This window comes from Aulonocara sp. 'chitande type north' Nkhata Bay, linkage group LG12, assembly GCF_057382095.1.
Source record: "Aulonocara sp. 'chitande type north' Nkhata Bay isolate Kocher_YH1m ecotype deep benthic linkage group LG12, A_spYH_male_GT1.1, whole genome shotgun sequence".
Taxonomy (NCBI): domain Eukaryota; kingdom Metazoa; phylum Chordata; class Actinopteri; order Cichliformes; family Cichlidae; genus Aulonocara; species Aulonocara sp. 'chitande type north' Nkhata Bay.
In genome coordinates, this window is record NC_141355.1 from 29133091 (window position 1) to 29149637 (window position 16547).

Below are 16547 nucleotides of genomic sequence, written 5' to 3' on the forward strand. Positions count from 1 at the left end.
CTACATACTTGAGATTGTTATCAAAGACTGATTTATTAATAATAAAGCAAACAGCCCTCAATGCTCCACTGGTCTAAAGACCTAGTGATGTCTCTGTGATGTGTAGCAAAGTTTGCTTTGTTTCTTTAAAAATCACATCCAGTAAGTTTTAATAGATGCTTTTCACCTTTTGTTTTGAGACAACAAAAATAAGTAAGCAAAGTTTTTATCTATTCTAAAAATGCTGACCTTAAATGTTATTGAAAAGGGGTATGCAAATCTTAAAGAAGTTTTTATTTCTCTAAAATGTTCTTCCCATAAAAGGCTGAATTTGCACTGATGCCGTAGCTACAGGATGTAGATCAGGGAATGTATACCCATGTCTTACATTGTTTATAAAAACAAGCCAAAGTGAGCTATGACCTCCATTTTTTTTTTAACAGTAAGTGGCAATCATGAAGCTTAAAACCTGTAATTATGATAAGTATCCATTCATGGGTTTTCCCTGAAAACAAAAGCCATATCATTATAAGTAAAACCCTCATGTGATTCACTATTTATAGTATAAACTTCTGCTGTAAACATGCTGTTGTTTTCAATTCTAATCTCCAAAGTAGAAGTTAGAAAAATTATGTTTTGTTGTTCTGTTTTCCTGGTTTATTTTTGTTTACATAAAAACTTTAACCTCATTGTAGTACAGAAAGATGCTGATGAGATATTTAGTAGAAAAGACCAACTCATCAGAATGACTCCTTATCTTCCTCTGTGGTTCTCTGCTCTCAATGTCACCATGACACTGCACTTTTCTGTAAGACAGAAATTTACCTCTGGTATTTTTCCATTCATAAAATTCCACAGATCGGCTCAGACATGTTCCACTGACGTAACATTATTTTCCAGTACATGTCATATAGCATGCATGTAAAGAGAAGTGTAGATTAACAGGATACAGTTTCTTTGTGTTTCATTGTCTGTGTAGAGCTCTGTCTGAGACATTTAACAGAGCTCTCCTCAGATCTGCTCTGACACGTTTCTCTTGCACTAACACAACATGTGGCAGCTATTTTCCTGTACATCCTATGTAAAGTACATGCACTGATGCAAAGGGAAGTGGATTAAAATGATAATAATACTGTTTGTGTTTCATTATGTGTGTAGAGCTCAATGTCTGAGACATTGGACAGTACAGACAGTATTGATGCAAGGAGGTCGGATATGATCTACACCATTGAAGACACCCCACCCTGGTATCTCTGTGTGCTCTTGGGATTACAGGTAAACCTACACATTAAATTGTTTTAACCTCCTAGGACCCTGCGTCCACATATGTGGACATCACATTTTGGGTTATTTAGACCAAAGTACTCAATTTTGCTGTACAGGGGCCTGATATCCACTTACGAGGACATTATACTGCTACTGTTCTATCAAAATTCTAAATGAATATCCTCATATGTGGCTCTCATTTTTCTTAGAAACAAAAATTAAGTAAAAAAAAAAAAATCTGGTAATTCTTTGTTTTTACATTCATGAGGACCCAATCAGCCCAACTATCAAAGAGAAATTAAAAATGCATGCTGTGGAAGAGTTTGGGTCTTAGGAGGTTAATATGGACTGAGAATGTCAAATACACACTCTATGATAAGGGTGTGGCAGATGCTTTTTAAGCTATGTTTTATGTCAGTGACGTCTATTTTTTTTTCCTTCTGTCCTCTTAATCCAACTGTGCTCAGAATATAAATCAGTTTAATAATCTGCCTGTTTAGAATGGTTAGCTGATGCATAAATGCAAATATTAAATTAACTGTTCAGTTCACCTGAGACTTCTTTGTGGTTTGCACAGGTAAACAGGCTAAACAGGCTTTTCTTTAGATTTGGGAATTTCCAGGTGGAGCAAGGTGGGAGCGGAACTGGATTGTCCACTCCCGTAGTAGAGAACTGGATGACTGGTACCCTGATTATAAATGGGGAAATAGACTAATCTGTTCTGGGAATATGGTAACCATATAAACAATGCAGATAGTTTCATTTGAGGGTCAAAGACTTCCCATTATATTTTCCACTTATGAGCCTAAAGGAATGATGGTGAGGATCCAAATTATAAAACTAAACATTTGTGCTTTGTTATCGGGGGCTTTTGGGAAGGGGGTGGACTAAATTTCTATAGTAGATGGTGGAAAAAAAACAGGAACGACCTTCTGCCATCTTGTCTTTCCAGCACTACTTGACATGTTTCAGTGGAACCATTGCGGTGCCGTTCCTCCTCTCTGAGGCGATGTGCGTCGGCTTTGATCAGTGGGCAACCAGTCAGCTCATAGGGACCATCTTCTTCTGTGTGGGGATCACTACCCTGCTACAGACCACACTGGGCTGCAGGTATGCACACACACCTCTCTTCCCCCGCTGTCTCTCATCCCTGAGTAACTGTGAGTGTGTTTAGGCGTTACATGAACTGAGTAAATGAATTACATCTTTTTAATTTAGAGCTGCAGATTAGTCCAATTTGCATCCACAAAGATACGCACTACTACATACAAGCTTTATTTATCTTTTACGTGTAGTTTCTATCAAAATATGGATGAGTAGCATTTTAATTTCTCTGCTGTGTTTCTGTAATATTTTATGAAATTGAGACAACATGTGGTTCTTCTATTGCATCACTTCTGGCCAAGCAATGTGAAAAACACGGAAGCAATAACTGATTAACCACGGGCATGTCTTGGTCAGTAGTGACTTTTCCAGGAGGGATGGCCTGTTTACCAGTTTAGATGTGTGGAATGATTCGCTTTGACCCCCTTTCTCAAGAATGTATCGCGTTTTGTCTTCATACTTGTTTTTCTGGAAATACAAAGAATTAAACTCTTCATTTGGTAACGGTCCCTCTGCACTATTTCTACACTTTCTACTTTTGTTTGTTATTTACGACGAACATAAAATCAGACATGCTTAATGTGAGGTATGTTTTGTAATCGGTGATTCACCCTTATTCAGCTCTTAAGGTTATATCACTCCTATCACTTGCCAGAAAATAATGACTGGTATAAAATGTTATCTGTTGTCATGGATATTATCACATCTCTGGGGTCTGTTTTAATGAAAGTTGAGTTATGATGGCAAGAGGTGCTGTTTTTCTTTCATAAAGAAGGAGCAGTTGCGCGAGAGAACCCTGGCTCGTTTTCTTTCTTTCCTTTTTTTTTTTATTATTAAACCTAATCTTTCAATCCTGTTGTGGAAGAGTCTTGGTCTCGTTATCATGCTGCACAGCAGCAGCAACACCGGCCAAATCACCTCACTCATATAAACTCAGACAGTCGCACACACAGGCTGTTCATTTTAACACTGACTCTATGACTTTTACTGATACTTTGATGGAAAGGAAAAAAGTGTGTGAAAGTTATCCTGCCTCCTCCTTTTATTTTATTAACAGACAAATAGTGGCTTAAAAATCAGCACCTTGTAGAAAAAGATATACACTCATCACATTACATGTGGTCACCTGTAAATCTCTAATCAGACAATCACATTAAGGATGCAGTTAGTCATCCAAACACAATGAGGAACTGATAACATTCAACCCAGCTGCGTGACTTTGGTGGCAGTTTGGGTATTTCAGAGACTGCCCCTTTACTGGGGTTTTATACACACACACACACACACACACACACACACACACACACACACACACACACACACACACACACACACACACATACACAAAAATTTCCAGAAAGGTTTGAGCTGAGAGAAAGTCTCAGGTTACTTGTTAGAACTAAGGTAGGCATGTGAGCATCAACACATCAATCCTTGATGTGCTGTAGCAGTAGAAGGCTACTCTAGAAGCGATACACAAAGGACGATTAGGAAAAATTATGCCTGCTCAGATGGTCGATTTCTGCTGCAACACTTGCATAAGCTCACACACGCGTAAACATGGATCTAACCTATGAGCTGTCAACAAATTAGGCTGCTGCTGGTGATGCGATGGTGTGTGGACCCTTTTTATAGCTTACTTTGAGCCTCTCAAGTCCAGCTGAAGATCATTTAGCACCACAGCTTACCTCAGTGTTGTTGTTGACCCTGTTGTTATCCTATTCACAATAACCATCTTCTAGTGGCTGTTTTTGTCCGGCTAATGCACCTTGTCACGAAGTTCGTATGATCTCAGGCTGTTTGTTTTGAAAGCAACAGTGAGTTTACTTGACTGAAATAGCCTCCCGAGTCACCGGAGTAATCTCAGTGCACTTCTATGAGCTCAAATTGTGGTCATAAATATTGTGTGTGTGAGTGAGTGAGTGAGTGAGAAAGAAAAGGTTTTGTGTGTGGACTTGGCCAAAAAAATATGTGTGCAACTCTGCGCTCAAGTTCCAAGTGTGGATTTTGACCCTATTTTTCTTCTTTCAGCTGATTGGTCAATGTCATGTCAATCACAAATGTAACTGTTTAACTGTTGTCCTCCTCTTCTGGGTCTGTACTTTCATTAAAAAAAAAAGTTTTTAGGGATGAGTCACTGGACAACAGCACAACCCCAAGTAGATTAAACCCTCTGAAACCCTTTTGACAACTAATAAATTAATAGCAACTACAGCTGATACATTTGGCCAGTTCCTCCACTATTAACTGTAATACATGAAACATTAATTGGGGCTGTCATACCTTCAGAAAGTGATTTAGTCCTGAATCGTCACTGATTTGTGCAAGCTGAGCAAACAGCCTTAAGTTTATTGGTAATTTTATTAGCCCATTGTCTTGTCCTTTTTTTCCCACAACTTATTTTACAGACAGTTCATGTGGACATATAATGGGTCAATCTGAAAGTGAAGAAGCTGCCCCCTGTTGGACAATGTGGCAAACTATTTCAGACACTCTATACAACTTGCATTTTAACATTTGAGTTTAGTCCTCATTTCCATTTAGATGTTGATATGTTTCTGTGACAGAACAGATCTGGAGACTACAAAACTGACAGCTCTGCAAGGGTTAGTGGTCTCCAACGTCTGAAGACATAGTCTAACAATGTAGTGAAAATATTCTGTGTTTTAGGACCACAACAGTGCTGCATCCCACTTTTCCCATAATGCGTCCCACTAAAATCTGATTGCCTGGTAAATATCTACATCTTTTAGTGTCTGTGCCAATTATCAGCCACAAATGTAATGTCTCAGCATCAGGCTGAGGTTAATATCAGCTTTTGATATCAGCAGAAAAGGACAGATTTTTGTTTTGTTGTTTTTGTTTTTTCGGTTGCTGATTAGTTGTTATAGTTTAAAAAGTAAATTCTGTACTTGCAAAATATTTTTTTCCCCCTGTGAACTGATGAGTTTCTATCAAAATATAAACTTTATCTCCAGTCTTACATGATGCTATAAATGCCAGAAAAAGGATCATTAAATATGTAGATTGTATATGTTTACTGATTGTGTAGTAGAGTGCTCAAAAACATCTAAAACATAAATCACATGCTCAGTTTTTGCTTTTTCATAGAAAAGATGGGGAGGGGGGAGACTGAAACACAGTCTGGTCTTTTTTTTCTTTTTTTTGTTAAGCCCGTCATTGTTGCCATACCAGCAGCTTCCCCTCTCTCAGGCAGTGCTGCCCTGATGTCACAGACGGTGCTTATCTGTCCATCTCTCAGTGGATTCGTTTCTCCAGAGAAATGTCACTGAATGGAAACCACTAAGGGAGGGAGAGGATAAAAGCAGGGGGGAAAGGGAGACAGCAACAGTGTATCTGTAATAGTCATACTCCATCACATCTGGATTGTTTATAATGTACCAGATAACTCCCTAACAATGAAGGAAAAAAAAAAAGAAAAAATGAAGAAAAAGGCAGATCAGCATGGACAAAAACTGTTATTCTAGGCTGATTATTTATGCATATCCCAGCCCATCCGTCCTCTGGGCCTCTCTCTGTTCATTAGAATGTCATGTTGGTGCTCAACATTTAAATATTTCTTCACCTGACTATTTCTCTAACTGCATGTTCAAACCTGTTAACAAGCCTGGTTACAGACATATTCATCCCTGCTCAGATTTCTTCAGCTATCAAGTGACTGACTCGATCGTATCCACAGTGATAGACTGAATGCAGGACGAGGGGGGGGGAAGGTTTGGAGATGTGTACTGAGGAATGACGCAGAAGAACACGTGCAGAGCTGTAAAGAGGTGGAAAGTGGGTGGGGGTGATATGCAGTGAAGATTTCTGAGTCATCGTGCCAAGTGAGGTCAATCAAAAAGGGCAAAATGCTTTTCCAGGAAAGGTGAAAGTGTCTCTTTTTACCCAAAGTGTCCTGCTTGTGTGCACAGCTGCTACCTGCAAACATGAGACTTGTATACACAGAAATGTTTAGTGATTTGTTTTACAGTTACACATTGAAGCACACATGAAGCCTACATGACGAAACAGATTTTAAAAATGAAAAGCAAAGAAAACATTACAGCAATAATGATAAACATGAAAAGGGTAAAAACACGGGGATAAAGTTGAGTTAAAAATATTTTGTTTTATGGAGCCAACCATCAATCTTGAGGCCCACATAAAATTTTCTGGAGTTTTTTCATTGATTTGTATATTTGCACTGACAAGAAGCAGCTGTACATAAAACACTGACTTTTAGTCGAAACAAACAGATGTGCTGCCAATTCATAATTAGCGCTCATGAAATCTCACTTCCTCTTAAGAAACATTTCCTTTTTCCTTCCCACTACCTCTCCTCTTTTTAACTGTCCTTAGATTAGTCAGCAGCAGTCCAGGTGTATTCTCATGCAATACTGTCAGTGATGTTTTTAAAAAATGGAAATCAAGGTCAGGTGGAGCAGCATGTGGGGGAGTACTTGTGAACACTCATCTAATTTTGGCTCACTGAAACTAAAAATGATACTTGGTCTAGTCTAGTTTTTAATGATTGTACTGCTAGGGTTACAAATCAGAAGTTCTTAATTGAAACCAGATATGACTAAAACCCCCTGAAGTTTGGCAAAAATGTCCCAAATGGGACTAATTTTTAAACAGCCACACTTCCTAAACTATTTCTACAACTTTGATGAAATTTAGCTTATGTGAAGTCTGTTTTTAACTCTTGTCAAAACATTTTATGCAGCTAGTGAAAGTGTTTCACAGCACCTCAGCTAGATGGGGTATCTCACCCTAGACAAGCAGATTTGGCTCCAATTAAATTATGAATTGAGGCTGAATAACCCTGTTTTTAAATTGTGAACTGTCAATAAATACATTTTGAAAAAGGTCATCTTTTTGTTCAGTACATCACAACTAACCTGAAATGGTTCTCTTATTTCTTAAAGAGATGGCTTAGTTGGCTTAAGTGTTTAATATCTAAAGTGAGCTTTTCATGTTTTTCAGGCTTCCTTTGTTTCAGGCCAGTGCTTTCGCCTTTCTCGCACCAGCCAGAGCCATCCTGTCACTGGAGAAATGGAAGTGCAACAACACAGGTGAAGAGAGGACTGTCATCTATCTTTACTTTACAATATATTATATCTCAATGGTCTGGCTGGCTTTCAGTGGGAAAGCCTTGCAAAGATCTGTGATTCGTTGGTTTCTGATCGCTCATCTCCTCGTCTTTTTCCACAAGCAGATATTCCAGCATTAAACGGTACAGGGCTCCTCAACACAGAGCACATTTGGCAGCCCAGGATACGAGAGGTAAGGCAAAGAAACATGCACACGCTCACACATGCACTCACTCACACTGTTCCAAACCACATCTTTGTGGGAAGGGGTGACTGACTTTACTGCAGGTTTTCTCTAAATGTTGTTGAACTGCACTTAAATAACACATTTTTGAACAACTAAATTTGAAAAGTATGTCTGTTAAGCTGATGTTTAAAAAGTTGAACATTGTATATATGCTGCTAAAATAGAGACATTACTGTTTTCTATATGTCTGCAGGGTTTGGGTTTGTGTGACACATGCTCTTAATTTGCGTTAACCTTTTGCATTTGCGTAAGCCGGTTGAGTAATTGTTTGTTATGTGACACGTGAATGAGGCGAAACTCGATCAGACTGAATCAGATTGTTGAATGAAGGAACAGACGTTTGATAAAATGTGACAGAGGAGAACAGAAAGACCAGGCAAACAGGATTATCGCTGTCAGTGCTGCCGACTCTGTTACCTTGTGCTATACAATCACAGTGTTTGCTTTTAATTCATAAATTTGAGGGTTTTTATTTAATGCTTAAGTACTGATATGTGCAAGTACAGTGTAAACAGACCTAGTTAATACTAAGCAAACTGACAGTGAGCAGTCTCACAATAGCCTCACGTACAAAACCTTACTTTGTGTTTTGATTTATGAAAATGTTCATTTTGCATGAATCTTGGTAGGTAGGTATGTATATATACACACATCTACGTGTGTGTGTGTGTGTGTGTGTGTGTGTGTGTGTGTGTGTGTGTGTGTGTGTGTGTGTGTGTGTGTGTACATATATGTCAGCTCACGTGTTTCTGCAGAACAGAAATGTATTTATTTATTATTTCTTTTTGTTTTGACAGATCCAAGGTGCCATCATTGTGTCATCCATGGTTGAGGTGTGCATTGGCATGCTGGGTCTCCCCGGGATGCTCCTGAAATACATCGGACCTCTGACCATCACTCCCACCGTGGCCCTCATCGGCTTGTCTGGTTTCCAGGCTGCAGGGGAGAGGGCTGGAAAACACTGGGGTATTGCTATGCTGTAAGTATGGACACGCCAATGTGTCCTCAATAACACTGTCTTTAAAAAGACACTATCTAGAGTTTGTTTGTCTATGGGGAAAACATGCCATTGGTAAGTCAAAATTTCGGGTTAGTATCTCAAAAGTTCAAGGTATGTCTGAGTTGAGATGATTCAAAATTTTGACTTACTTGGCAAGTTGGGTTTTTTTTTGTTTTTTTTTTTATTTAAATTCTTTGTTTTCAGTTATGGAAACAACATAGTTTTCCTTTTAAATGTTTTCGTCATGATACATTTAGAGGTACATTTAACTTTTTTTTTTTTTTTTTTTTTTTTTTTTTGACAGCTGGGGTGTAACATTGTGGTGCTTTCCAGTTCCATATAAATTATATTCCTATACTCTACTATAGAAGCGTTGCATGATTTACAGTTTAAATAAAATATCCCTATTTATTTCATACTCAACTTTGGTTCAGTCCATCTGTCCTAGCGTCTCTCCCTTTAAGACAGCTTTCTTCTGATTGGCTGCCCCTCACAGACAGAGGGTTGAAACAACAGGTGGGTGGGTCTTCTCTAGTTAAAGCCAGACCTGAGTGGCTAAGATGACCACACTAAAACTTAATCTAGGAAGCACTTAACCCTGGATCATGTGGGCTGTGAAGCTACAGAGGGCTGATTCATGAAGGATGATGCACTTCATAATGTGACGTTCAGGTGGTGTGACATCAGCTTCTGCTGTGTCATAGCTGTTTACACTGTAGCTCGAGGGCCTCTTCTCTCGCCCACAGGAATTGAGGTATTGTGGCTGTAATTGCAACTAATTTCTTGGGCCGTTAGGATAATTGATTGGCTCTTAAGCCTCTGGAGTCCTTGTCAGACATAGGCAGGACTTAAAGGAATATGTTTGCAGAATTGGTTGTCATGCAGAGAATATGCGGTATAACATGTCACCACTAAACTTAGGAGGATTGGTTCTCTCTGCAGGACTATCTTCTTGGTGCTGCTCTTCTCTCAGTATGCCAGAAATGTTCACTTTCCTCTGCCCATCTACAAAGCCAAGAAGGGCTGGACATCCTATAGGCTCCAGGTCTTCAAAATGTTTCCTGTAAGTACACAACATGCTGTAAGTGCCTGCATACAAACAGTGTCTAGACTTTTTGCTTTCATTCCAATTATTAATATTTTTCTCTCTTGTAAGTCACAAATTATTCAGCAGAGCAAACGTCCGTCTCCCCAGGTTGTCTGAGCACTGTGTAAATCAGTCACTTTCTTCCCCCTGCTGGTGAAGTGATTAAAAACACCATTAAATTATTTATTTGCTGCTCTTATTTTAATTTATACCTTTTTCATGAAACGATCTCAAATTACTTTTATGTCTTTTTATTGGCCTCAGGTCTTATGCTGCAATGCTTTTAAACTAATCATTAAATGATTTTTTTTTCCTAGTCCAAATGTGTAGAATGGTTAGTCCACATGTGAAGTCAGACAGCATGATGTGAACAAAGCTGTATCCAAAGAAGATCCAAACACTCACCTCCTGATGTATTAGTTTATTAGCTTCTAGGATAAACAGGTCTAAGTATAACCAAGGCAAATTTAATTTAATAAACTGATGCATACACCCCAAAAGGTCATGATTTCTTTCACATACTCTGCATATAAACAGATAGCTGGAGAGAAGTAATAAAAACATATACAAAAAGGGTAAAGGGTGTTGTTGTTTTTTTTTCTTCATGTTTTTGATGTTATGTAAAAGTCTGATAAGCTTTTTCTTTTCTCTTTCATGCAGATCATAATGGCCATTCTCATGTCGTGGCTGTTATGTTTCATTTTCACTGTGACCGACGTTTTCCCACCAGATAAGGACAAATACGGTTTCTACGCCCGCACAGATGCACGTCAAGGGATCCTCTTAGTAGCACCATGGTTCAAAATCCCCTACCCCTGTGAGTGTGTTAATGAAGAGGAAGGTCTACAAATTGTATATATGCTGTAGACTGACTATAGAAATATAATATGAAAGTTTAAAGTTGGCATTAAGCATGATGATGGATAAAAATACCAGCATGTTTTACCTCTACAGTCCAGTGGGGCGTTCCCACGGTGACGGCTGCAGGTGTGATCGGTATGATGAGCGCTGTGGTGGCCAGCATCATCGAGTCAATTGGAGATTACTACGCCTGCGCTCGGCTGTCGTGTGCTCCTCCGCCTCCCATCCACGCCATCAACCGGTAACCTTTGTTTTTCCACCTCCTTATTTGCTCTCATACTTCAGTAGTTCGTCACAAACAGCCCAGGCAGTTTACTGTCTGGTCCGAACTATAATTATGATGTTTTTTTGTCTCTGCAGGGGAATATTTATAGAAGGCATTTCCTGTGTGCTGGATGGTCTTTTCGGGACAGGAAATGGCTCTACTTCCTCCAGTCCAAATATAGGCGTCCTGGGAATCACAAAGGTAACACACTATATGTTTTGGGGGTTTTTTTTATTCTTTATTTACTTTTTCTGTATTCATGTTACCTGCTCTTTATTTAAAAAGGTGTTTTAAAAGTCTTAATTGGTTCTCCAGGTGGGCAGCAGGCGTGTAATCCAGTATGGAGCTGCCATGATGCTGCTGCTGGGGCTCGTGGGTAAATTCAGTGCCCTCTTTGCCTCTCTGCCTGACCCAGTCCTGGGAGCGTTGTTCTGCACCCTGTTTGGTATGATTACAGCAGTGGGACTGTCCAACCTGCAGTTTGTCGACCTCAACTCCTCCAGGAACCTCTTTGTCTTGGGCTTCTCGATCTTCTTTGGCCTGATGCTGCCGAACTACCTCAAACAGAACCCACTGGTCACCGGTGAGTGCACGGAAGGGAAATCAAACTTTCAGTCACTCATTTTCACTTTTACAAGGAGCACCAGTAACAGTAGGAGAGTGCTGTGGGTCAGGAAGTAGTTGTTTGTCAATCAGAAGTTCAGTGACTTCTCCAATCCAGAGATTAGATCAGTTTAACTTTGTGTCAGTGCTGTAACTTCAAAAACAAATTGTACTACATTCACGACTTCTGTCTTTCTCAGGCATTGTTGAAATTGACCAAGTGCTAAATGTGCTCCTCACCACTGCAATGTTCGTCGGAGGGTCTGTCGCCTTCATTTTGGACAATACCATCCCTGGTAAGGTTTTTAATTTCATTAGTTTGAACAAGAATGAATGTTTTCACATTTAATAGTGTTTTAAGTTATTGCTGCTTGAGAAAGTGATGGTAGTTTGTTGGAGCGTGCAAAAAAGTTTTTAAGGAACACGATCATAACATGTGGCTGTGACTGCCAAGCAGGTACAGGTATCGTACAAGGCACTACATGTGGGGGGTGGTCGTATGTCTGATCCTCGAGGTCATGCTGGGAAAGGTGGAAGAAAACATGGCTGAGAGAGTCGTCTGAGCGTAACCTGCTGCCACCTGGAAAATCAACTGAAGATGAATGGGCGGAGGCGCATCTTACGAATTTCTTTCCATCTTCACAAACATCAGAAAGTCACAGCAGCAGCAGAAGACTTGTGGAGCTTGTTCCTTGTTAGCCTGGACTTTTAATTGTGAACTTTAAGGCACTCATTATTAATCTCTCTCTATCCTCAGGTTCTCCTGAAGAACGAGGTATTAGGAAGCTGAAACGCGGTTCTGGTCTTAGTGCAGCAGAACTGGAAGGGATGAGATCCTACGACCTGCCGTTTGGAATGGACTTCATCCGCAGACACCGAATCTTCAAGAACTTCCCCATCAGCCCAACGTTCACAGGCTACCATTGGGGGCGGCTACAGGGAGCCTGCAGGAACAGAATGGGACACGGGGATGGGGCAAAGGGAGGGGAGGGCGGCGCAGCACTGGGAGAGAGTCGGGTATAACCAGCAGGCTGGAGAAACCTTGAAATGGTTGAATTTTGGGGAGCAAGGGATGGTACACTAAGTCAACATAATGGGGGAGTGGAGGACAGAAGCGGCACTGGATTGTGTGGAAGAAAATGTGATGCACCAACCCCCCCCCTCCCACCCTGTCACTATATGCGTTTATTTTCTATAGCTTGTATCAGTCTCTTCCCACTTCCCACTATGCTATTTTAAGCATGCTATAGCAAGCCACAGCATGCTATAAAAGATGTCACCATGTGGAGATCAGTCTGTTTGTGTGCATGTGTGCATGGAGTAATCCAGGAGGAGACAGATGGATGTCAGCTGAATGTCTAATGGCTCACTCACTCGTGATCGCTGCTAACTGAGACAGCCCAAATTATGTTGCATACATTCTTCTCAAAGCACAGTAGATTGAAATATGGGACTTGAGCATCATGTTAGGAATCGTTCCCCTCTGGATTTGTTATGCAACCACACATGCACACACCAGCAGCCACTGTAGATCAAGCACGAGCACTGCATTGCACAACAGGGGGTCATGCAGAATGATGGAAGTAGTTTGTAGGGTCCCCTTAGCCATGTGAAGTGATTGTGAGATTTATTTTTGTAGTACCTCCTTCCTGAGTTCAAAGTAGAATGTCACTTCACAGATTCTTCAGTAAAACACGCTCACGCTAAAGAGGCTCGCATCCCATATTATTTCATAATGAAGTGCTAATATTCAGAAGACTTCTCCCATATTACTGGGCAGAAAAGAAAATCACTAACATACCGGTTTACATTTATTTAGATTATGTCAGTATTATTCATCAGTTGTTAACAGGACCAAAACTCTGCCTTTCCTGAACATGCTCGTTAAAGTTTTAATTTAAATCTGCTACCCTTTATTTACTTTACATGCTGGCTCTTAACTAATGAGACAAGCTTTTAATAATGCCTCTATCATCATGGTGACGGCAGAGGATTTATAAGAGCTGCATTAATGCGCACAGTAACACGGACATGTGGCCTTGTCAGGGAGACCTTGTGTGAGTATATATGAAACTGATGAATGATGACATGAGAATAAGTGTTCTCGCACAGCTCCATGTGGGACTTGTCTCACAGTTTTGGGGTCACTGTGGATGTATATTAAGGTAGGATTTACCTAAAGGCTATATAATTGTACTGGGAGGTAAGGACAGTGTATTTTGCTGACTATAGAGTATATAAATCTAACAGTTTCTTTCTTTTGTGCCCTTCATCAGCTCACATGTGCAGTGTGGCAGTTTGGGGGGGGTTCTTTTTTTCCCAGACAGTCATGACGTATCAATGTTTACTTGTTTAACTCTGGTCATGACTTTTTCTTCACATTCCTGCTCTCCCTCAGTCATCAATACGCGCTCTCTTTCATCTCCTACTAAGTTTCAAAGCATTTGCAGTCTGTACGGTATTAACCCAGGCGTGCCCCTCACCCCAAAAACAGAGCCACTCTTTTCTGACCACACAGTGTGCCTCTGCTGCTTCTATGTATAAAGAGCAGCTTTTGAAAAAAATACCACAGAGTTGGCAACAATATAAAAAAATGATGCATAGAAATAAAGAGTAGCCCACTTGAGATTTTTATAAAACCAAAACGCTCAAAGCTCTTTATTTGTATTTCTGCTGTTCTGTTACCATATACCAAAACTTTTCATTGACATTTGTTGCTACTGAGAGACGTGATTAGTTTAGTCTCATTCCAGATTCCCCCATTTTTATCTCTTATTAAAGCTATTTATTTATTTATGGGGGGTTTTAAAAAAGAAAAAGTCTAACGGGTTTATGCGTCCCTTTCAGAATAGAATAGTGTGTTTTAGTTTACTTGTTGAAGCCCTGTAAAGACCGGTAATGATTGACAGCTACTCCTGCCCTCCGCCCCAGCTCCAATCGGTACTTTTAGAAGGTCACCCGGCGAGAGAGGCTTTGAAAGGGTTGTTTCTGACGTAATATAAAAGCTGCTTCTATTTCATTCCATTTCTATCATGTTGCATTTGAAAGCAAAAGATGAACACTTTTAAATGTCGAACTGGATAGTTCAGAATTTACAGATCAGGGCCTTTTTACTACGAAGTACTGTTTGCACATGTAATGGTGCCAAGAAGACTGGGGTCCAGATGACTTCATACGCACTAACCTGGAAACCTGAAATATTACTACAGTGCTTTTGAAGACTTTAAAGGAGGTGTGAACATTAATGACCTAATTAAAACAGGTCCAGCTGTAGTTCCATTTATGACGTACTGCTCTGATTTGGTGACGTCTCATACTTTGTTACGCCAAAATAAACCATAGTTATTAATTATGTGACCCTTAATATCTACAGGGGCGTCACTCTTTAGGTAGGGTTAAAGGTGTTGGGACATTTTTATAGATTTCCATTTGTTTGTCAAATAAAATATGCAATTACAGTAATATAATTTGCGTTGACTATACCGCTGAAACTCCTTACGAGGTCGCAGACTGATTTTTCCAAAATACTGAATGACCATCCAGAGTAGATGGTAAAAAAACAGAGTAATGATGTCACAAAAGAGCCCAGGGTTAGAGATAACTGACGTGCGAAAACTGTAAATCTAAAACCTCATCTCCCTCGTTTAAATTATTGGCTGACTTGCAAAGGGACTTTACCAGGTGGTTGGTAAAATAAGCAGTGTGTTGTTGGCACTCCAGCTGATGTGTCGTGACTATGTAACCTAGCTCTAAGAGCTGGCAGTGATCAAAGTCAGACTTTTAAGCAGCTTCCACGGAGATAGAGGGTAGTTTTGGGGGGGTTGGCCCCTGCTGTAGTAAATTTCTGGCATGCACACGACTCGTGACCTTGTTTTCTGTGTCATATCATGTTCATGCAACCAGCACTTCTCCCATCACATCAGTCTCTCCTTGCACACTCTTGGCCCTGCAGTGAAGATGCATCTGTGTCCTCGTGATTGGTGTACCTTGTTTTTCTCCTCTGGAATTTTTATTGTCACCATTTCTGAATGCAGGAGGAGGACACACCCGTTGGTCACCTTATTAAGAGCCTGTTGTTTATCAAGCAGCTGAGTGAAACCTGCCTTATCGCTTAATGTGAAGATGAACATGGGATGTCTTTGTGCCTCATGGCAGCTTCCTCCAGTTTTTTATTATTGTACTCCTGTCTTATTGTAGGATTTAGTACACATGCACCTCTCGCACAGCTGTGAAAGAAGCAGCCAGTTACAGTAAAAAACAAAATAAAAACATTGTTTCTGGTTTGAATTACATTCACATGGCTCTTAAAAAGGTGACCATAAGGTGCGTAACACAAAGACATCAATCCCTTTCAGTTATTTTGAAGGGGTCATTACCTGGAGACTATACTTCTGTGTATTAAGTGTTCTATCTTTTTAAATGTTTTTTTTTTATATACATAGTTTTTATGTTTTTGCAAGCAAATATTTGTAAGAAACGAATCATAACTTTGAATCTTAAATCATGCTGGAAAGCGCACCATTTTCTTGTACTTTTTATTTAAAAAGTAAATACATTTTAACCCTATTTCAAATCTGTGGTTTGGTGGAATCCTGTTTATGATCTTTTCATATTGTATTTTTTTACTCTAACATTGTTTTCTGTCCATGTTAACACATTACCAATATAAATCCAAGAACAAGCTGAGAAACTTTAAATAGATGTAAAAACACAAATGTATATTTAATGGAGTAAAGTTTGCTAAACATTCTGGAATATAAATTGTGTAAACTAATTGTAGCAACAAAATGTTTTATTCTTTGTCCCTAAAACTATTTAATAAGATGTTACTGAATGAATTTAGTCTTCTGTCTTTTTTTTTTTTTTTTTTTTTTTTTAAATTGTCACCATTCCTCCTTTTCGCTCACACAGCAGCAACTAAATACATTTAAGCATGTAGACATCGTCAAGACCACCTGCTGAAGTTCAAACTAAGCACCAGAGCGTGATTTTAAGTGACTTTTGATGTTACATGGTTGTTGATACCCAATAGGCTGATCTAA

The 16547-nt window shown here is 39.6% G+C and overlaps 1 protein-coding gene across 8 annotated transcripts in view; it reads left to right on the forward strand.

Moving 5' to 3' along the window:
• slc23a2 (solute carrier family 23 member 2) overlaps positions 1–16343 on the forward strand; it is a 37833-nt gene extending 21490 nt beyond the window's left edge. For all 8 annotated transcript variants that reach the window (XM_086314898.1, XM_086314901.1, XM_086314903.1 and 5 more), the window contains 12 exons: positions 1138–1254; positions 2198–2355; positions 7336–7424; positions 7568–7635; positions 8487–8668; positions 9632–9752; positions 10437–10593; positions 10731–10878; positions 10998–11103; positions 11218–11485; positions 11706–11801; positions 12263–16343. In XM_086314898.1, the coding sequence (XP_086171024.1) occupies positions 1138–1254; positions 2198–2355; positions 7336–7424; positions 7568–7635; positions 8487–8668; positions 9632–9752; positions 10437–10593; positions 10731–10878; positions 10998–11103; positions 11218–11485; positions 11706–11801; positions 12263–12528 (1776 nt within the window). In that variant the 3' untranslated portion in view covers positions 12529–16343. The remainder of the gene's footprint in view (positions 1–1137; positions 1255–2197; positions 2356–7335; positions 7425–7567; positions 7636–8486; positions 8669–9631; positions 9753–10436; positions 10594–10730; positions 10879–10997; positions 11104–11217; positions 11486–11705; positions 11802–12262) is intronic.
• Positions 16344–16547: the final 204 nt, after the last annotated feature.